Below are 22,999 nucleotides of genomic sequence, written 5' to 3'. Positions count from 1 at the left end.
TCGCAGGGATAACAGGTCCCAAACAAGGTGCCGATTTTAATAACCATGGTCCAGAAGCGGTTAAAGGACAACTGAAGTGAGAAGTATATGGAGGCTGCCTTCTTTTAAACAATACCAGTTGCCTGGTAGCCCTGCTGATCTACAGTATTTGGCTGAATCACACAAGAAAGAAGCATGCAGCTAAACTTGTCAGATCTGACAATAATGTCAGAAACACCAGATCTGCTGCATGATTGTTCAGGGTCTAAGGCTAACAGTTTCAGAGGCAGAGGATCAGCAGGATAGCTAGGCAATTGGTATTGAGTAAAACAAAATAAATATGTCTGCCTCCATATTCATCTCACTTCAGTTGTCCTTTAAGGCCTCTTTCACAATGCGACATTAAAGTCGCACGTTAGAAAATGTTCCAACGCAGACTAAGGCACAGCAATACAAAGTCTGTGTGACATTCACAGTGCACACGTTGCGTTGTGTGTAACGTGTAGCAATATTTAGAGAGTGCTGCATGCTGTGCGTTTAGCAATACATTTGCTGCGTTATGTGTGCTGCACATGCTTAGTAACTGTTTTTTTTTTTTTTTTTTTTATTAACGCATGCGCCGTTTCCGTTCCATCAGTATGCGACGAAAACGGCGCACCAAGAGACTCATAACGCAGTGCAAAATAACGTCCAATTTTATAACCTGCATGCGCTGCGTTAGGGGCACGTTGTGCGACTTTAACGTTGCATCAAACGCAACGTCCCACTGTGAAAGAGGCCTTAAGGATACATCCAAGATTTAAAAAAAAAAAGATCCACTTACCTGGGGCTTCCTCCAGCCCACGGCAGCTGTCCTGTGCCCTCGCCGCAGCTCCGATGGCTCCCGGTCTGCAGGCGAAGTACCATCCTAATGACGTCAGGGAAACTACGTGACCCGCGCCATAGAGCGCAGAAGAAGCCGACCTGGAACCCGACCTGGCGAGGTCGGCTGCGCAAGCGGAGAAGCCCGAGAGCCACCGGAGCTTTGGCGAGGGCACAGGATGGCTGCCAGAGGCTGGAGGAAGCCCCAGGTAAGTGGATCTTTTTTTTTTTTTTTTAAAGCTTGGATCACTCCTAAGTGAAGCTCTGTATGTTATGTTTTAGTGTCAGGCAAGTTACATTTCACAGCTTCCAGCAACACAATTTCTCTTTTTTTTCCTGTTAGGTTAAACTATTATTATTTTTTTTATTATTATTTAGTATTTATATAGCGCTGACGTCTACCGCAGCGCTGTACAGCTTAAATAGTCTTGTCACTTAACTGTCCCTCAGAAGGGCTCACAGGTTAAATAATTGTATATATCCTTATCATTGCATACTGTATGCCATCGTTCCGATAGAGCAGGGTAAACATTATCTATACAGGAAATGCCAGTTTTGAAGAACACTCTTGGGTGGAGGCAGCCAGTGAGGTCAAGACAATGCCAATGACCAAAGCCAACTCTGGATAAGGTTTTGTTCACAGTGGGCATTGCGTTTCCTGTAAAAGCAGGAATGCAATGCAACGGATCGGGAAAGGTGCACCACACATCATACACGTATTGCATTCAGTGAAGCATACAGTCAATGAAAAGTATGCCTCACTGTCACTGTTAACGTTGCAGTACTTTGGGATGCTGCACGCTGTTAGATTGCACTAGCACAATAGGTTTTATATTGCAGTGCACCGTTTCGCATTACAGTACACCTGGTACGTTGCACCGCAATGCCCCTCTGTGAATAGAGCCCAAGTAATGGGCCATAGCCTAAAGGTGGCCACACACCATACAATTAAAAGATCCCATTTTTCACGAATTTCATAATTTCGATTGGTTATCTCGAAAAATCGAGAGCTTTTCTTTTGTTTTCGATTGATAAATCTGATCGACTTTCAAGTTTTTTCCGATTTTTGGAGATTGGACATGTTGGAAATTTCAGACCAATTTTATAAAGAATTGTATGGTCTGTGGTAGATTCTCAATTACTTGATGTACATTGTACAGTTCCAATACATTTTCTTTCTGAGCTTTCAATGATTGTATTCACGATTGGGGAGCAATTGAACATAGGTGTGTGGCACATTGGTCAAATTTTTGAATTGTTACAATCAGTCAGAAAAATTAATTGCTATTCTTGAATTAGACAGATTGTATGGTGTGTGGCCACCTAGGCTTAGCTGAGGAGGGTGGTTGAACCTCAGAGTTGCTAAGCAGTTACTGCATGTTTCAGCTGCCCTTCACCACTGATGGGTACATTCCATTGTGCTAACACCTCAAGTGCTGTCCTGATTGTCTGAGTTTATTGTTGTCTGTCTACAGGAGCGTTCTTCATTCCCTACCTCATCTTCCTCTTCACCTGCGGCATTCCGGTCTTCTTTCTGGAGACAGCACTGGGCCAATACACCAGCCAGGGGGGTGTTACATCCTGGAGAAAGATCTGCCCCATCTTTGAAGGTAAGGTTACTGAAATGAAGTGCTTGACAGTTGTTATAGATATTGTAGTTGATTCTTTATCAATGAGCTATAATGCCATGTTTGCCATATTTATGAAAGTATGATGGTGTATTTTTGTGCAGTAATAGCTCATGATAGTAGTATAAAAAGTGTAAAAAATAGTACTCTTAAAATAGTTCATCATTTCAGGTTAACACTTTTATCTGTTCAAAAAGCAGATTTACATGGCCCCGCCCTGTGAAATACAGCAAAGTCCCTTTTATCTGGAAGTCTCAACTAACCGGCATGTCTGAGGGGATAACAAGGACAGTGCTTAGGGGGTTTGCAGTGTAGAAATTACTTACTGAGCCCCCAGGCACAGTTTTCTACTCTTCCTGCAGCTCCCTATGGCTTTCCCCATTGGTAAGCCGCTGGGGAGTACAGAAAGGGTAGGCAGTGCTGGAGGAGGTAAGTATTTTCAGCTGCACAGGAGTGGGGGTGGTGGGGGGTTAGGTTTGCAGTAACGGCAGCCATACGATCCCCCTCTGATCAGATTCGGTCAGAGGGATCTATCTGTTGGTCGATCTGATGGTAAATCGACCCGTGTATAGCCTCATCTACACGCGTAGATGAGGCTCTGATCCGGTGGCTCGATTGGCCGCTGGATCGCCTCTTCCGTGTCGCCACCACGTCCCCACTCGCCCGCGCGTGCGCCGAATTCGATACCCGCTCGTCCCCGCGCCACGCCGCTTATCTTCCGCTCGATTCCCTGCCATTGTTCCCTCGCGGGGAACGAGCAGGGAATCGGCGGTAGCAAGATCCGACCAGTCGGATCTTATCAATCGAGCCACATCAGCGGCTCGATTGATAAGCCACATCGCCGCCTCATCTACGCGTGTAGATGAGGCTTATGGCCACCTTAAGATTTTCTGTAAGATTTACCTGCCAGATAGATCATTTCCAACGTGTTGGAAAATATCTATCTAACCATCTATCTGCCTAGCCATTAGGCATTGTTCTACTCAGCAGGAGATAACCAGAAGACAATACACCAGAGATAATGACCAGTCTCTACCAGTACTTTACAGAATATAATCTAATTACAGAAAATCTTACAGGAAATTTAACAGAAAAATCTAATGCTAGGAATACACGGGTAGATTATGTGCCGAAATCGAGCCAGCGGCTCGATTCCCCGCTCGTCCCCGCGGCCGCCCGGATCAATTCCCGCTCGTCCCCGCAGGCACTTCCTAATCAGCGCTTTGTTTTTTCTATTGTTCTGCCCGCCGGTATCGAGCGCGGAATCGATCCGGCGGGCAATCAGACCTGCCGGAAATTATCAATCAAGCCATCAGCGGCTCGATTGATAACAAGCATCCAGCCGTGTATGCCCAGCAGAACAGAAAATTGTATGGTGTGTACTAGGCATTAGACTAGACAGGTCCTCATATGGATTTTAATTTTATGTTTCCAGGTATTGGCTACTCGTCTCAAGTTATTGTCATCTTGTTGAACTTCTATTACATCATCGTCCTGGCCTGGGCTTTCTTCTACCTTTTCAACTCCTTCACCACTGATCTCCCCTGGGCCTCCTGCAACCACACCTGGAACACAGGTGAGACAGATGTTCTCCTTTGAAATTTAAAGAATCGCCTCACCCAGTGTTGATATACAGTGGTTGGTACATGCTAAAAGGCTAGAGCATGGTCAAATGTATCTTCTGTCTCTCCGCGACTCTCCTGTCTTCCCATTATAATTTTTGTCTCTGTTCTCAATCATATTTGAGTTTTAGGTGCTCCATCCACCTTATGGTGTCTCCTCTTCTTTAGTTGCCATTTCAATTGTTTATAATAAATTTAAGGTCCAAAAAGTACTCTGAGAAATCTCATAGTGGCCATGGAAAGTGTGGTTGGTATTCAAACTCAACGGGAGAAGTCCCCGGTGAAATACGTAAAATAAGGGCGCAAGGAAATAAGAGTGTGAAGCCAGAATTGTAAAATATTGTCTATAACAATGTTTTTTACTGTTTATTCATGTTTACCTGAGTTAGAATAATTAACATGTTAAAATTAAAAAGGGCCTGGGGTGAAGCCAAAATTGCAAAATGTTGTCTATAACAATGAAAACGTAAAACTATTTACAGTCACAATGAGGATAGTAAAACATTGGTAAATATTACCGATATTTTACTACAACTAAACCGAACCCTACTCTCACACAGAACCCTCCCTCCACCGATGCCTAGCCCTAAAACCCCCCTGGTGGTGCCTAAACCTAAGACCCCTCCTCCATTCGGTGGTGCCTAACCCTAAAACCCCCCACCCTGACACCTGACCCTAAAACACCCCTTCCTGACGCCTAACCCTAAGACCCTCTTTCCTGATGCCTAACCCTAAAACCCCCTCTCTCCATTGCAAATAACATAAAAAAGATGAATTTCTAAGACAATAAGTTTCAAAACAATAACTTACGAAATAATAATTCTCAAAACGAATTTCAAAATGATAAAAAAAATTCAAAACAATAATTTACAAAATGATCATTTTCAAAATGATAATTCTCAAATTGGAAAATTTTGGTTGGACGGGCTCAACACCTGCTATTTACGGGGCACCCAAATTTCTGCTTTTGGCACCCAATAGGCAATATTTTGCATTAGCGCCTATGGGGCGCCCGTCCATTAGCCTCAGGTGCCCACATTTCCTGTTACCCCCCAGTCTGTACACTTACCATTGTCAATACGGCAGGCTTTTACACCTCCTGCTTCACTATTCATTTATTTCATGTTGTGGAAATGCAAAACGAAGCGTGATTACCCCGGAGTAGGAAATTGCACCCAAAACTGTGTAATGGGTACAGTGGCGTACCAGGGAATTTTACACCTGGTGCTGATTATTTACAGACAACCCCCACAAACAACCAATTTTTTGGATGGGAGGGTTGACAGGGTGCCGGGCGCCGAGCATGTTGCTGCAAATTTTTTGGGGAAAAAAGTAGTCAGGATGTGGACGGAGCTAACCGTTATGAAACTCTGTACCCTATACAGTGGTTCAGAAGATGTCAGTGCTATATGAATATACAATAATAATATAGTAGGACATTAGACTATGACTATGGTATGATTAGATTGTGAGTCAGAAAAAGGGGACATATAAAAAGGGGGATGCATAGGAGGAGGGGAAGGAGGGGATAAAGAGGTATTGGCACAAGACAAAGAGCCTGGTGGGAGAGGAGAAATGGCCGGAAGGACTCTTATCAGGACTGCAGATGTCACCAGTGCTGTTTGGCAGAGACATGCTGTTAAAAGAAGTTACTGAAATCTGGAAAAAGGCAAAGGGTCACGTGGGTGGGGGTTGCGGTTGTTAGGAAGAAAACGGTGGGAGGGGAAGCTGGGAAAAGAGATAAGATTACCTGCAATCAACCTAATCTAAATTGCCTGGAGTTTGCTTCTCTCTCTGCTCAGTACAGAAGTCGGCTGTCAGCACCTGTATTGGCAGAAAATCTCATATTAATGCAGAGAAATTATCTCCATCTTGCTTTAAGCTGATTATGTATGTTTTAAAATGTTTTGCAGACTATTTGAGTTAATTTCATGATTTTATGATTATAAGCAGAGTTCTTCTTTAATCAGTTAGATTGTTGGTTAGAGTAACCCTTAATGTCATTTTCTTTAGTAAGCTGTTTGTTCCCTGTACAAGGTTATGTTTTTATTAAGATAGCGCTGGAGAAATGTTGTAACTATATTCCGTTTTTGCTGCAATGCAATGCGCTTATGCAAGGCCAAACACACGCACTGCAGAAGCTAAGCCTGCTATACGCTGATATTTTTAATCCTGTATAGAGATCATGTATAGTGATCATAGAGTTATTAATTAATGAGTTGATTAATGATACTGTATACTTATATAATAGGGTAAATACGTTTGCTTTCTATATACGGTATTTTAGAATGTAATAAAACAGATGGCTGTTTGTTATGAATACAAAAGCAAAACAATAAGCCATGTGATCAAGACAGTGCAACCTGTGACCCCGTTCAGAAATCCCCGTTAATTAATGATGTACCAGAGAACATGCCAAGTTCCTAGATTAAGTTTAGAACATATGCATATACTGTATCTTGGCATCCATCAGATCCATAAAGATGTCATAAGGACAGCACCCGGGTCACTACTTGGGTCAAATGATCTAATTAAAATGTTATTGATGTACTTTTCAGTGGTGCTCAGCAGAGCTCGAATATTCGAGTAGCTCGAATATTCGAGCTCTTTTCCAGCTATTCGAGCTCGGTATTCGAGCTCCGAATAGCTGTAGCTATTCGAATGGGCTATTCGCGTACACTCGAATAGCCCATTCACTATTCGAGCTATTCGAGCAAACGGCGCTATTCGAGCTCGGTACCGAGCTCGAATAGCGTCATAGCCCAGATTGATGTCCTTAGAGCCAATCAGAGGGCTCCCAGGCCCTCTGACGGCAGCCAATCACAGAGGGGGACCCTGGCCAGCCCCTACCCTATAAATAGCGGCCGCCATGTTACGTTTCTCCGTCCTTGCCTGAGACTTGCATAGAGAGAGAGTTGCTCCTTTGTGCTTTGGCTTAGCAAGAGCTTTATTGTGGTCATTTACCTAGCGTTTTTGCTCACATACACCTCCTATACACACCTATATTGTTGTTAGTTAGTTAGACATTGTATTTTAGTTAGTAGCTTTTGTGTTACATAGAGACAGGCCAGCTGCTGCAGGCTTACAGCTTTAGGCCTCAGGGCCTGCCTGTGTGGGCAGCTGTCCTCCTGTCCTCTGTTTATTTCTCTCTATTCTATACCAGTATTTCTGCTGTCCTTTACTACTGATTGTATTAGTATTGTAGTTATATACTGTAACTGTACTAGGACACTCACTGTCACTGTTCATAGGCTACTAGCTGCTCCTGCGTGTGTGCACTCACTGTCTGTGTACACACTACACACACTCTATTTCCAAGTTCTGATAACTGATTGATTATTGTAATTGAATATTGTAATTAGTTAGTTGTACTCACTGTTACTACTTACTGTACTAGGAGTCTAGGACACTCAGTCACTGTTCATAGGCTACTAGCTCCTGCGTGTGTGCACTCACTGTCTGTGTACACACTACACACACTCTATTTCCTTCTGATAACTGATTGATTATTGTAATTAGTTAGTTGTACTTACTGTTACTACTTACTGTACTAGGAGTCTAGGACACTCAGTCACTGTTCATAGGCTACTAGCTCCTGCGTGTGTGCACTCACTGTCTGTGTACACACTACACACACTCTATTTCCTTCTGATAACTGATTGATTATTGTAATTAGTTAGTTGTACTTACTGTTACTACTTACTGTACTAGGAGTCTAGGACACTCAGTCACTGTTCATAGGCTACTAGCTCCTGCGTGTGTGCACTCACTGTCTGTGTACACACTACACACACTCTATTTCCTTCTGATAACTGATTGATTATTGTAATTATTTAGTTGTACTTACTGACTGTTACTACTTACTTACTTACTGTACTAGGGACACTCACTCAGTCACTGTTCATAGGCTAGCTCCTGCGCGTGTTTGCGCGTGCGTGCACTCACTGTCTGTAGTGTACACACACTAAATTTACTTGTGATTACTACTGATTATTGTAACTGCTAGTTGTACTTCCTGACTGTTACTACTTACTTACTGTACACTCACTCAGTCACCTCACCCACCAACCCACTCCATTAAAGTACCCCACTTTTCACCCGCCCTTTTAAAAAACTTTTGTCTATACGCCCAAAACATCGAAGATGTCTGGAAGTGGCAGCCAGCGCGGTTTGGGCAAGGGGAAGGGCAGCAAGGGAATCAGGAGGAGAGGGAGCAGCATTGTGGCAAGCCGCGGGCGCGCCACCATGCACAGTTCCGCAGCAGCAGCAGCAGCGTCAGTGGCTAACATTCCTCCCATAGCCACTGGCCGTGGACGCCTTGGGCGCCGCCCAGCAGGAGCATCTGCAACTCACGCTGCAGAGACACAGCAGCAGCAGCGTGTAGCACCTGCTCCGATTTTCCTCCAGCCGGGTCGGAAACGTCCCATTGAGGAAAAGCATGCAGACACTGTGGTGCAACTCATGACGGAGGATGAGCAGCCCGCCATCAGCTCTGCATCTGAGGCCTCCACCCTCACCACCACCACCACCACCCCTGTTCGCAGCAGCCGCCCAGCAGGGTCTGGGGAGGAGGCCAGTTCACCGTCACTCGCCGACCTGTCATTCAGCAGTCTTTTGACCCCAGGCATCATGAGTAAATTGTCTGCTGTTGTTGGCGATCTTGAGGAGGAGATGCTGATGGGCACTTTGGGGGATGAGGGATTGGACAGCAAGACTGTGGCGACAGTCAAGCAGCCCATCCATGCATCAGGAGAGGAGTTTGGGGGGTCCTCATCCCAGCAGGACATGTTTCAGGAGGGGGAGGATGTTGATGACCCGGTGACAGACAGAGACTGGGTGCCACCACCTCCAGGGGATGTCGTCCTCAGCAGCTCTGAGGAGGAGGAGGAGGATGCTCTTGTGGGCCTTGCAAGGAGGCGCATCATTGCAAGCATTGGCAGCAGCAGTAGGCAGGTCCCACAGCCTGCTGGTGTCTCAGGCTCAGCAGCAGCAGCAGCAGCATCTGCCAGTACCACCACCAGCCGCACCCAAGCCCCCCAAGCCCCACCCCCAACCACCACAGGGAGACAGGCAGCAGCGCTTCCATGCCGTAGGGGGATGTTTCTGTCACCAATCTGGCGCTTTTTCACCATGCCCACAGTGTACAGCAAGTACGCCACTTGCAACCACTGTCAGCGGAAGTTGAGCAGAGGTGCAGACCCCTTAAAGTTCTGCACCAGCTCGCTCATCAACCACCTTGCTGCGAAACATTTCCACCAGCATCAGGAGTTCCAGAGGCTGAAGGCATCTGGTGCTGGCAGTGGCACCACACCCATCACTGCACAGCCTTCAGCAGCAGCAGCAACAGCAGCCACCCGCCCTCCTGCTCCTCCAGCAGCACCAGCAGGAGTGCGGAAACGCACTGCTCCTCCCCCCTCTGCAACTCCTGCCGCCGACACTGAGGCCTGTTCTGGCAGCCAGTCCTCAGTGGCCTCCTCCGCTGTGTCTGCTGATTCCCGTGCCAGCAAAAGGCCACGCCAGAGCCTTTTGAGCGAGTCCTTCCAGGGGGTGGTTAGGGCTCTGCCTCCCAGCAGCCGTCGCGTGCGGCAGCTGAACGGCTTGCTGGCACGGGCCATGTGCTCCCAACTCCTGCCGTACACGCTCGTGCAGGAGGGGAGCGACATTCGTGCGCTGCTTGCTTGCGCAGCCCCAGACTGGCAGCTCCCCAGCAGACACTTTTTCTCCCGCAAGGCCATTCCTGCACTGCACCGCTTTGTGATGGCCAATGTGGAGCGAGGGCTGGAGCACGCGGTTGGTGAAAGGGTCCACGTCACCATGGACTCCTGGAGCAGCCGCTTCGGGACAGGCCGCTACCTGTCCTTCACTGTCCACTGGGTCAGCTTGGTGGAAGGGGGTGAGGATGGGAGAGCAGCAGCGGGCACAGCAGCAGCAGCAACACAGTGGGTGGTGCCACCCCGCAGGGTCAGGGGAACTGCAGCAGGTTCCTCCGATCCTCTGCCATCCTCTGGCACACCTGGCCAAACCCCCCGCCTCAGCAGCAGCGTGAAGGCCCGCCACTGCCAAGCGCTGCTGCACTTGGTCAGCCTTGGGAAGACCAAGCTGACGGCAACCCATGTGTTGGCCAAACTCCAGGAGCAGGAGAGGATTTGGCTGACCCCCAGAGGCCTCAGAGTCGGAGAGGTGGTGGCCGACAATGGGGCCAATCTGGTTGCCGCAATAGACAGGGGAAACCTGACCCACATCCCTTGTCTTGCCCACGTGCTGAACCTGGTAGTGCAGAAGTTCTTGCGCACCTACCAGGGGATGGGCGAACTGCTGGAAACGGCAAGGAACGTTGTGCGTCACTTCCGGCGCTCGGCTGCAGCCTGTGCGAGCCTGGAAGACGTGCAAAAGGAGCTGGATCTGCCACGCCATCGGCTGATCCTTGACGTTCCGACTCGCTGGAACTCCACCCTGGCGATGTTGGAGCGTCTGGTTGAACAGAAGCGCGCTGTCAAACAGTACCTTGCCCTGGCCACTGTTTCCGCCGCTCAGAGAAGGGACAAGACCAGCAACATCCCGTCCATCGTCCCCGATGATGACTGGAGGCACATGCAGCAGGTGTGCTTAGTGCTGGCTCCCTTTCTGCAGGCCACTAACATGGTGAGCAGGGACCATGCTATGGTCTGCGAGTGGGTGCCCCTGGTTTGTCTGCTGAACAGGGCCCTCGATGCTTTGCTGGAACAGGGAGCGGCAGCCTTGGACCAGCAGGAGCGGCAAGCAGCTGCACAGTCCACCTCTGAGGGGGAGGAGGAGGAGGACTTGGTGGAGGTCCCTGACCTTGCTGCTGATGAGGGGGAGCAGCACAGTGCAGCTGAGTTGGTGCGGGGGTGGAGAGAGGATGAGGCTGACGAGGCAGAGGAGGAGGATGAGGACAGCAGCACTGCCGTCGATGTGCCAGCAGACGTGGCCCGCCTCTTCCCAATGGCAGCGCACATGCTGACGTGCCTGCGCAGAGACCCCAGGGTGATCCAGATGAAGCAGAGGGAGGACATCTGGATCAGCATGATGTTGGACCCACGCCTCAAGGGGAAGTTGAGCCAGTTCCTGCCGCCTGCAGGAGGAGACCCAGCGCAACAAATAAGGAGCTTGCAGCAGGCCCTTGTTGAGCGCTTGGAGGAAGCCTTCCCCCAGCCTTCCACCCCCACTGTCCAGCAGCCAGCACAGAGGCAGCAGCAGGTGCCTGCATCCAGCAGCCAGCGCCCCACAGACCTGCTGTCTCTCAGCCACGAGCTCTACAGGACTGTAGAGGCTCCGGCAGCAGTGACTAGAGAGGAGGTGCATGCAGCAGCATCCTCCACCGGTCACAGCCAGCGCCTGACCCGCATGGTGGCTGACTACATGGGGTCCTACAGCGGGCTTGACAGCGATGCCCCTGTTGATCCCATGGAGTATTGGGTCAAGCGCCGGGAGATCTGGAGCGAGCTGGCGCAGTACGCCCTGGAAGTGCTGTCCTGCCCCCCTTCCAGCGTGCTGTCCGAGCGCTGCTTCAGTGCAGCTGGTGGTGTGGTCACCGAGAAACGCTCACGTCTGTCTCACAAGTCTGTGGACAGACTGACGTTTCTCAAGATGAACCAGGCGTGGGTGGAAGGCGAGTTCCTGGCCCCTGTTGTCGGCGAGAGGGGGACATGAACTGGCTAAGAACCATCGTTAATGTGCCTTACCACCCTTTACCACCTCCTGGCTCCTGCTCACTAAGCCAGCCTGGTTCACTTTGACTATTAAGTCGCCTGCAGCCACACATTTTACACCTACAGTGGGCTGCGTACTGCCCTTCTGCTGTCTGTCTGTGTTTCCCACTGCCAGGGTACACAGATTTACCTTCTGCTGCCACTCTGCCACCAGCTATTACGTCAAACAATAGCTATATATCTGTGTAATTTGTTTTACAAACAAAACCAAAAAACCATAAAAAAAAAAAAAAAAAGGTTTAATTTTTCTGAGGTGCCCGGGTTGAAAACTGTGTTGTCCCAGTTGTGTATTGGACACAATGTGGGCTACACGACCGCTGTCTGGGACCTCCTGCCTGCTGTGTTTATTTACAGCCCTGGTATCACCGCTAGGTACCAGGGCTATTATGTCACGCTGCCTGCCTGCTGCCACACTCACACTACTCCTCCATTCCTCCTGCTGATGCTGCTGTCTGTCTGTGTTTCCCAACGCCAGGGTACACAGATTTACCTTCTGCTGCCACTCTGCCACCAGCTATTACGTCAAACAATAGCTGCTCACATTACTCCTCCATTCCTCCTGCTGCTGCTGCTGCTGCTGTCTGTCTGTCTGTGTTTCCCAACACCAGGGTACACAGATTTACCTTCTGCTGCCACTCTGCCACCAGCTATTACGTCAAAAAATAGCTATATCTGTCTGTGTAATTTGTTGTAAAACCAAAACTACAAAACCATAAAAAAAAAAAAAAGGTTTAATTTTTCTGAGGTGCCCGGGTTGAAAACTGTGTTGTCCCAGTTGTGTATTGGACACAATGTGGGCTACACGACCGCTGTCTGGGACCTCCTGCCTGCTGTGTTTATTTACAGCCCTGGTATCACCGCTAGGTACCAGGGCTATTATGTCACGCTGCCTGCCTGCTGCCACACTCACACTACTCCTCCATTCCTCCTGCTGATGCTGCTGTCTGTCTGTGTTTCCCAACGCCAGGGTACACAGATTTACCTTCTGCTGCCACTCTGCCACCAGCTATTACGTCAAACAATAGCTGCTCACATTACTCCTCCATTCCTCCTGCTGCTGCTGCTGCTGTCTGTCTGTCTGTCTGTGTTTCCCAACGCCAGGGTACACAGATTTACCTTCTGCTGCCACTCTGCCACCAGCTATTACGTCAAAAAATAGCTATATCTGTCTGTGTAATTTGTTGTAAAAACAAAACTACAAAACCATAAAAAAAAAAAAAAAAGGTTTAATTTTTCTGAGGTGCCCGGGTTGAAAACTGTGTTGTCCCAGTTGTGTATTGGACACAATGTGGGCTACACGACCGCTGTCTGGGACCTCCTGCCTGCTGTGTTTATTTACAGCCCTGGTATCACCGCTAGGTACCAGGGCTATTATGTCACGCTGCCTGCCTGCTGCCACACTCACACTACTCCTCCATTCCTCCTGCTGATGCTGCTGTCTGTCTGTGTTTCCCAACGCCAGGGTACACAGATTTACCTTCTGCTGCCACTCTGCCACCAGCTATTACGTCAAACAATAGCTGCTCACATTACTCCTCCATTCCTCCTGCTGCTGCTGCTGCTGTCTGTCTGTCTGTGTTTCCCAACGCCAGGGTACACAGATTTACCTTCTGCTGCCACTCTGCCACCAGCTATTACGTCAAAAAATAGCTATATCTGTCTGTGTAATTTGTTGTAAAAACAAAACTACAAAACCATAAAAAAAAAAAAAGGTTTAATTTTTCTGAGGTGCCCGGGTTGAAAACTGTGTTGTCCCAGTTGTGTATTGGACACAATGTGGGCTGCACGACCGCTGTCTGGGACCTCCTGCCTGCTGTGTTTATTTACAGCCCTGGTATCACCGCTAGGTACCAGGGCTATTATGTCACGCTGCCTGCCTCATTGACTGCCTGCTGCCACACACTCATCCTCCTCCTCCTGCTGCTGAATTTACCTCCTGCTGTCTGTGTGTTTCCACTGCCAGGGAGCACATACAATGGCGCTTCCAACATGCGTGCGCCACCAGCTATTTGTTACGCTCAAAAATAGCTGCATTTCTTTAAAAAAAAAAATTTGAAAAGAGAAATAAGTGAAGAAGAAGACGATATAGAAGAAGATGAAGAAGATGAAGAAGAAGAAGAAGAAGATGAAGAAGAAGAAGAAGAAGAAGAAGGAGAAGAAGATGAAGATGAAGAAGATGAAGAAGAAGAAGAAGATGAAGAAGATGAAGAAGATGAAGATGAAGAAGATGAAGAAGAATAAGATGAAGAAGAAGAAGATGAAGAAGAAGAAGATGAAGATGATGAAGAAGAAGAAGATGAAGAAGAAGATGAAGATGATGAAGAAGAAGAAGATGAAGAAGATGAAGAAGAAGAAGATGATGAAGAAGAAGAAGAAGATGAAGAAGAAGATGAAGAAGATGAAGAAGAAGAAGAAGAAGATGAAGAAGATGAAGATGATGAAGAAGATGAAGAAGAAGAAGATGAAGATGATGAAGAAGAAGAAGATGAAGATGATGAAGAAGAAGAAGATGAAGAAGATGAAGAAGATGAAGAAGAAGAAGATGATGAAGAAGAAGAAGATGAAGAAGATGAAGAAGATGAAGAAGAAGAAGAAGATGAAGAAGTTGAAGATGAAGAAGATGAAGAAGAAGAAGATGAAGAAGATGATGAAGAAGAAGAAGATGAAGATGAAGAAGATGAAGAAGAAGAAGAAGAAGAAGAAGATGAAGAAGATGAAGAAGATGAAGAAGAAGATGAAGAAGACGAAGAAGAAGATGAAGAAGAAGATGAAGAAAAAGAAGATGAAGAAGAAGAAGATGATGATGAAGAAGATGAAGAAGAAGAAGAAGACAATATAAAAGAAGAAGAAGAAGAAGATATAGAAGAAGAAGATATAGAAGAAGAAGATATAGAAGAAGAAGAAGAAGAAGAAGAAGATATAGAAGATAAAGAAGAAGAAGAAGAAGTATATACAGTACTGAACAAATTTCTGGACACAACTTCTCTTTTCAACTTTTTTTTTTTAAAGGAACATCCCCACATAATCACTTGCTGTTGTTACTTGGAAAAAAAGATGTTTCTTGCATCATTCACCCTCAAAACAAGTGTTGGAAGCTATTTAAGGCCATTTCGAATAGTCAGCTCGAATAATGAGCTCGAATACCGACTCGAATAGTGAGCTCGAATTCCGAGGTCGAATCGAATAGTAAAAATTATTCGACTCGAATATTCGACTGATCTCGAATAATTTACTATTCGAATTCGACCTAACTCAAATTTTGAAAAGGGGTATTTGAGCACCACTAGTACTTTTGCTTAGAAAAGATGTAGATTGCTTACATTAATAAGTCAAGTAGCGTCAGATATGTACACACCTGCTCAGATAACCCGCTAGTTTAAAATGTCAGAATGTACCAGTTAAAATTAAGTTTGAGTTTTGTGCATCACCATGAAATCCCTTAACAGACACCATCTTAGAAACTTTACAATAAAAAGCCCTGGCAGGTTGGTATATTTCATCATTGAGCCTGAAACTCTACTGCAGGGGTCTCAAACTAAATTTACCTGGGGGCCGCAGGAGGCAAAGTCAGGATGAGGCTGGACCGCATAAGGAATTTCACAATCCCGGCACATCGCCGCCTCTGCCTGCCCCTCTCACTCTTCCTTCAGAGTGGGGCGGGGAGAGGCGGCGATCCGTGCGGCGTTTGACGTCAGGAGGGGCAGAGCTGAAGCTGAAAGCTCTGCCCCTTCCAGGAAATGCCAGCGGATTGCCCCCCAGGCGATTTGGGGGCTCTGCAGCCCTCGTTTAGCGTTGGGGATGCGGCGGATTTCTTGGGAGCACTGAAGCGAACTATAAGAAAGCTTTTGCCAGCAAGGGCCACAAAATATTGTATCGAGGGCCGCAAATGGCCCGCGGGCCGCGGGTTTGAGACCCCTGTCTACTGAGATCGACTGAGGCCTAGAGACTCTACCTTCCACTGTGATTCTAGAACACAAGAGAGGTAATATGCATTATTCTTGGTGAATTTATTGACAATAGCTTATATAAATGTTAAAGACTTGTCATTTCAAACTTCAGCAGTTTTTTAAGTTTTTTTTAGATTACTTTGTTATGCTATACGTCATATACAATCAGTAAGCATTACTATTTAAATGCAATTGCAAGCTTAGGGACAACTACCTAGCTTTGATTGATTAAGATATATCTACTTAAAGTTCTTTATACAAGAGTAGAACTCTATATATAATTTTTTAAGGATAAAGCTATATTTGTGTGTACCATACACTGCACAATCTTGAGATAACAATTATCGATGGTAGTTAAAATCTACAGAAGAAGAATTGCTATATTGATATGGACTTGTTTCACTAAAAGGAACTTTGAAAATGTATTTTGGATGAAGGACAACAACTGGAGAGATGTATATTCCTATATATATGCTTTATCACTTTTTTATATCAATATAATTTTATAAAATTCAACAGATGAGTGTTGCATATTTTTTCCAGAGGTAAACCTCTACGCACCCACTACTGACTAATCTTGATTATGACGACTTCTTAGGCTTGCCTTTTAAGTAGTTTATAATCATTTAAGGCAGATATCGCTGAGATATTTGACAGTATCACTGGCTTTTGCAACAGCAGACTGCCCTGCATTATTGATTAATTACTCTGATTAGGATAAATAATGAATAGTCCTGGGCACTCTGGTATTACAGCAGCCAGTGCACATGGATATTAATGACAGTCAACTTGTGAAGCACTAAACACATCCTGCCACCTCTCCCTGCTAATGTCCCAGCTGCAGCACAGCAATCATTCTCTCTACTCACCCTACTACTCTCTCATTGACTGCAGGTTGTGTGTAGAAAGCAAAAAAACACATTGCCCACTGGACAGGAAGGGGGAGGGGTGCTCCATCTAGTACAGTCCCATGCACTGCCTGCTGCTATGAGAAAAAGTCCCACCTGGAAGAACGCAGCGGCTAAGCACCACAATGGCACCCCTAGCCATGGCTACACCCAGGGCTGTGAGAACCTGCAGCCTTGTGGTAGGTACACCACTAAATGGATGAAAACATCGCCAGTGACTATGGTGGGAGATGCTATAGTTCTGTGTAGTACTAGAGATATATTTGGCGACTGCCATATTTATTTCCTTTAAAACAATACCGGTTGCCTGGCAGTCCTACTGATCTTTCATGCATCAATAGTTTCTGAAACAAGCATGCAGGTAATCATGGTAGTCAGAATTGAGTCAGAGCACCTGATCTCTAAGCTTGTTCAGGGCCTGTGGTATTTAAATATTAGAGGCAGTACAGCCAGGCAAATTGCATTGTTTAAAGGAAATAAATATGTCAGCCTCCATAGCCTTCTCCCTTATGCTAGGTACACACCATACAATTTTGTGTTAGATAGAGGATTCGATAGATAATTTCCATCATATCTAATATTATTTCCAATTGTTTTTCTGGTCGATTTCTCATAGAAGTGAATGGAAATTGATAAGAAAAGATAAGAGAATCAAGCAGGAAATCGATCGGACGGAAAATCGTCGAAAAACGCATCTAGCATTAAGCACCTAGAGGCGGGACATAAACACTCAAAGTTGGTTTCAGTAGCATCACCACTAAATGCAGCCCTGCTGTGTGGCAACATAGGCCAGCAGGGGACCTAGAAGTACAATATCTATGTATTTGTAGAGGAATGAATGCAGCATTTGACACATTGTTTTCTATTTTATCACTTTAGTTAAATTTTACAAATCTCCTCTCATCTTATGTATTTTACTAGAACACTGCGTGGATTTTTACAAGTTTAACAGCACTCATGGCATGGCGGCAAACAGCACATCCAGCGTGATTGAATTCTGGGAGTAAGTTGTATGTACTTCTGCAAACAAAGCTGATTATAAATAATCTTGTGTATTGAAGCAGGAAACATAAATAGGCCTTTCAATGCAGTTATATATTCATTTGAAGTGAATCAGAAGAAAACGTAAGCAATGTAAGCTGAGGATAGTATGGTAAAGTTGGTGGCTGGATAGTGTACTGCTTAAAGAGAATCTGTATTGTTAAAATCGCTCAAAAGTAAACATACCAGTGCGTTAGGGGACATCTCCTATTACCCTCTGTCACAATTTCGCCGCTCCTCGCCGCATTAAAAGTGGTTAAAAACAGTTTTAAAAAGTTTGTTTGTAAACAAACAAAATGGCCACCAAAACAGGAAGTAGGTTGATGTACAGTATGTCCACACATAGAAAATACATCCATACATAAGCAGGCTGTATACAGCATTCCTTTTGAATCTCAAGAGATCATTTGTGTGTTTCTTTCCCCCATGCACTGAAGTTTCAGGCTGCTCTTTTCTTCCTGCAAACAGCTTTGCCCTTGTTTGTAATTCCTCAGTATGTGAAAGCCCAGCCAGCTCAGAGGACGATTTATCCAGCTGATTAGAGCAGCTTCTCTCTTCTCTCTTATCTAAATAATACACAGGCAGTCTGCATAGAGGGGCCAGGAAGGGTGAGTTCATAGCAGAACCACAACACTGAAGAACTTGGCAGCCTTCCAGACACAGGCCGACAAGTCTGACAGGGGAAAGATACATTGATTTATTACAGAGACTGTCATAGTAGAAAGTGCTGCAGTAAGCCAGAACACATTAGAATAGCTTTTGGAACATGTAGGATGATAAAAAACAGGATGCAATTTTTGTTACGGAGTCTCTTTAAAGGGACTCTGAAGTGAAAATAAACTTATGATATAATGATTTGTATGTGTAGTACTGCTAAGAAATAAAACAATAGCAGCAGAGATATGAGTCTAATATTGTTTCCAGTACAGAAAGCGTTAAGGAACTCCAGCTGTTATCTATGAAAAAGAGCTTCACTGAACTCACCACTTTCAAAGTCCCAGAGAGCTCTGTCTTCTGAAGCTTATTATCTCAACTATCTGCCACTGTATTTTGTTTTTCTCTGCAGAGGAAAGTTGAAAAGGTCATTTGCCTGATCTGTTAAATCATTTAGAATGCTGAGTGTAGTATGTAAACTGAAAACATTAGAAAATGATGCAATGTCATAAAAAAAACCCTATATAACAGTAAATAAAAATATGAGACTATTTTCTTTGCTAATAATGTTCTAGTAATTATCCGTACTACACAAACAATTCATTATATCCACCGGCGTAACTACCGGGAATGCAATCTCATCAGCCGCAGGGGGGGCACCGTGTGCGGGGGGAGCGCTGCCTCCCCACCGATTGTGTGGCCCCTCAGCCAGGTGTGGAACTGGCTGCGGCATCTGCTAGATGCCGTGCCAGTTCATTCCCCGCAGCCTGCAGTCTCCCAGGAGGCAGAGCAGGGCTACGGAAAGATGGCTGCCGAAGCCCTGCACTGGAGACTATTTGTGTCTCCAGTGCAGGGCTTCGGGCGCCATCTTCCCGTAGCCCTGCTCTCTGCCTGTTAGCACGGGAGATTTGCTGCTGGAGGATCGCCGGGGGAGCTGTGTGTAAGAAGCCGGCCGGGAGAGGAGGAGACTTCTGTCAGGTGAGTGAATTAGCTTTTTTACAGGTCCTTTTTGTTTTGTTTTTTGTTTGTTTTTTGGTGATTGCTGCCCATATAGCGAATTTCTGGTGACTGCTGCCTACATTGTGATTTTCTGGTGACTGCTGTCCACTTTACAATTATTTTCTGGTGACTGTTGCCCACGTTACAATTATTTTCTGGTGACTGCTGCCCACTTTACGATTATTTTATGGTGAAATGCTGCCCACTTTACGATTATTTTATGGTGAAATGCTGCCCACTTTACAATTATTTTATGGTGAAATGCTGCCCACTTTACGATTAATTTCTGGTGAAATGCTGCCCAAATTACGATTAATTTCTGGTGAAATGCTGCCCACTTTATAATTAATTTATGGTGAAATGTTGCCCACTTTACAATTAATTTCTGGTGAAATGCTGCATTACGATTATTTTATGGTGGAAAACTGCCCCATTACAATTATTTTATAGTAAAACGCTGCCCCATTACAGTTATTTGGCACCTATGGGGGGGGGGGGGGCATCCAAATTTTCGCAGGGGGGCCCAGTGATTTCAAGTTACGCCTCTGACTATATCATCATTTTTTTTCACTTCAGTGTGACTTTAAGGGCTCGGCCTCTGACACATGAGACCAGGGTTTGAATCTTGGCTCCTATTCAGCACCTATTCAATAGGAGACTTCCTAACACTGCTACCGCCTATAGAGTCACCCTATTGGCTGCAACTCTGGCGCTTTTAGTCTGCCAGGAAAAAAGCGAAATATAAATGTTATTTGTCTTGTCTTAAAGTTCGTAAACATATAATACCTTTAGGATACCTTAGTGAAAACTAAATGACAAAATTACTTTTTGTTTTTGAAAGTACACCTAGGTGAATGTTATGTTAATCAGTACAGTTGCTAAAGCCTTATACACATGCTATTGTGAACTTAAGGCGACCATTCTTAGTGAGAATCTAGTGTGTGTACAGCGGTCCCTATATTCCCCCTCGGAGCTTCAGAAAGTGATCTTGGCCAAGAGCTGGCCAAGGGCATTTTCCTCCCCACTCAAACTGCATAACATGCGCCACTCCACCCCCCCCTTCCCCCAGCGCAGAGCAACAGAGCTAACAACACAGTTGTACAACCTCGCCACCGCACTGTCGCCCGAGGGAGTAAGGTTCGATGAGAAACTGTTTTTCTAAGAGCTGATCTATTTTGAATTTCAAACTGATCAGTTTGTTAAGTTGGCATTCGTTTTTCATCCTTTGTTCTTGTTTCGTGTTGCTACCTGCTTGGTGTAACCGTCAAAGCGCAGGTATATGGATTGGGGCCCCAGCAGAAGCATTGAGGCTCCCCACTGGATTGCAATCGACCTATCGACAAACGGGAATCCTCAATTTCTTTTTTAGATTTTAGTTCTAGAGAAAGCAATAAGGACTTATTTTGGATTTATTGCCACCATATATCCCCATCTTTGTGAACTTGCATCACTTCCTGTCGAGACAGAGGCTGCAAGGAATATAGCATTTTTTGTACTATAAACAAGAATTGGATCCCTCATTTCCTGTTGCCAAGACCACAGTACCAGTTTTCATATTATATTGTACCTTGGGTCAAAAAACACATACTTACCAAAGAAGAGGGATGCCTCTGGATCCTGTAGAGACTTCTAACGCCGTCCTCCAGACCTCCGCTGTGCTAGCAGACCCCCTCAAAGAAATCTGAAGAGCTTGTTGGATTGAAGATTGTTGCCACGATCCTCTCCATGCACAAATATGCCCTTTGCAGTAAGCAGGAGTCACTTGTGCACAAGCAGCTCTGTACCACTACGTGGGTGCAGCAGCCATGCTTGTGCATGAAGAATAGGGTGGCCTAGATCTTCCAGAGGGACCAGGCCAGTGGATGCAACAGCGAGGAGGACATGGGAAGCCTCTGCAGGATCCAGAGTCTTCCTTCTCTTTAGGTGTGTTTTTTGATGTGAGGTTCACTTGAAGCCACAAAGCACCGTGGAAGAGAAAATCTCCAATGAGGATACACACCCTTCTGTCATGTTCACGATGCAGAAGATTTGTGTTTACTTTAGTGAGGCTGGCTGAAGATGATCTCAGGTATGTCTTACTGTCCAGCCTTTCTTCATAAACCCCCTTCTCTCTCCAGGAGGCGAGTATTGAACATATCGGATGGTATTGAAAATATCGGTAGTTTGCGCTGGGAACTGGCGCTTTGCCTTCTTCTCGCCTGGATCATCTGCTACTTCTGTATCTGGAAAGGGGTAAAATCCACTGGCAAGGTGAGTGTTGCCCCTGTGCTTCACTGGTTTGTAGCATCAATAACTACCATCTAGGCTCTAGTACACCTGCTCATAAAACAATCAGCCTGCCCATTCCAGGGTGTCCATACATTCTGATTAACACTGTATTTTTGTTGTGAGATGTCATTGTGTTGCTCACTTTTGTGAGTGTAGCTCCTAAACCTGGCTAATCTTGCCCTGGTGTTAAACATTTTTTCCACCCAGCCTGCACCTATCAGTGTCTCTGTGCTGTCAAGTCTTCACCTACAAGCCTGCACCTATCAGTGTCTCTGTTCTGCCATGTTTTTGCCTTCCAAACTGTGCCTTTCATTATCCTTTTTTCTGCCAGGTGGCAGGTAGAGACATGGCAGCACAGAGATACTGATAAGGCATATCAGTATCTCTGTGCTGGCATGTCTCCACCTGCCAGCCTGCACCTATCAGTGTCTCTGTGTTGTCAAGTCTCCACCTACCAGCCTGCACCTATTAGTGTCTCTGTTCTGCCATCTCTCCGTGTGCGTGCCAAAAGGAAACTGGCGGCAGAGGGAGAGATTGAGACTCGCTGATAATTGAGCCGGCCCTGGCCCCCGGGGAGCAGTGCGAGCATAATTTAGCAGGGTCGGCGGCGCGAGGCCCCTGCAGAGGTTGGGGGCCCCAGGCCAGTTGCCCCTTTTGCCTCTATTGTAGCGCCGGCCCTGCCTGCAGCTCTCAGTGTCTCTGTGCTGCCATGCCTTCTCCTTCCAGCCTGAAACTTTCAGTATCCCAGCGCTGCCATGCCTTCTCCTTTCAGCCTGAAACTTTCAGTATCCCAGCGCTGCCATGCCTTCTCCTTCCAGCCTGCACCTATCAGTGTCTTGTGTTGCCATGACTTCTGCTTCCAGCCTGCACCTATCAGTGTCTTGTGTTGCCATGCCTTCTCCTTCCAGCCTGCACCTATCAGTGTCTTGTGTTGCCATGACTTCTGCTTCCAGCCTGCACCTATCAGTGTCTTATGTTGCCATGCCTTCTCCTTCCAGCCTGCACCTATCAGTGTCTTGTGTTGCCATGCCTTCTCCTTCCAGCCTGCACCTTTCAGTATCCCAGCGCTGCCATGCCTTCTCCTTCCAGCCTGCACCTATCAGTGTCTTGTGTTGCCATGACTTCTCCTTCCAGCCTGCACCTATCAGTGTCTTGTGTTTCCATGCCTTCTCCTTCCAGCCTGCACCTTTCAGTATCCCAGCGCTGCCATGCCTTCTCCTTCCAGCCTGCACCTATCAGTGTCTTGTGTTGCCATGCCTTCTCCTTCCAGCCTGCACCTATCAGTGTCTTGTGTTGCCATGACTTCTCCTTCCAGCCTGCACCTATCAGTGTCTTGTGTTGCCATGCCTTCTCCTTCCAGCC

At 46.2% G+C, this 22,999-nt stretch overlaps 1 protein-coding gene across 1 annotated transcript in view; it reads left to right on the top strand.

The window, feature by feature from the left end:
* The window catches only part of LOC137564186 (sodium- and chloride-dependent GABA transporter 2-like), a 94,322-nt gene that overhangs the window by 32,534 nt on the left and 38,789 nt on the right, over positions 1–22,999 (top strand). Inside the window, exons 3-6 of the mRNA XM_068277678.1 lie at positions 2,316–2,450; positions 3,904–4,044; positions 17,597–17,678; positions 21,487–21,619. Coding sequence (XP_068133779.1) covers positions 2,316–2,450; positions 3,904–4,044; positions 17,597–17,678; positions 21,487–21,619 — 491 coding nt within the window. The remainder of the gene's footprint in view (positions 1–2,315; positions 2,451–3,903; positions 4,045–17,596; positions 17,679–21,486; positions 21,620–22,999) is intronic.

The sequence above is a fragment of the Hyperolius riggenbachi genome, chromosome 3 (assembly GCF_040937935.1).
Source record: "Hyperolius riggenbachi isolate aHypRig1 chromosome 3, aHypRig1.pri, whole genome shotgun sequence".
Taxonomy (NCBI): Eukaryota; Metazoa; Chordata; class Amphibia; order Anura; family Hyperoliidae; genus Hyperolius; species Hyperolius riggenbachi.
The sequence above is the reverse complement of the archived record's forward strand: the minus strand, read 5'-3'. Positions and strand labels throughout refer to the sequence as shown.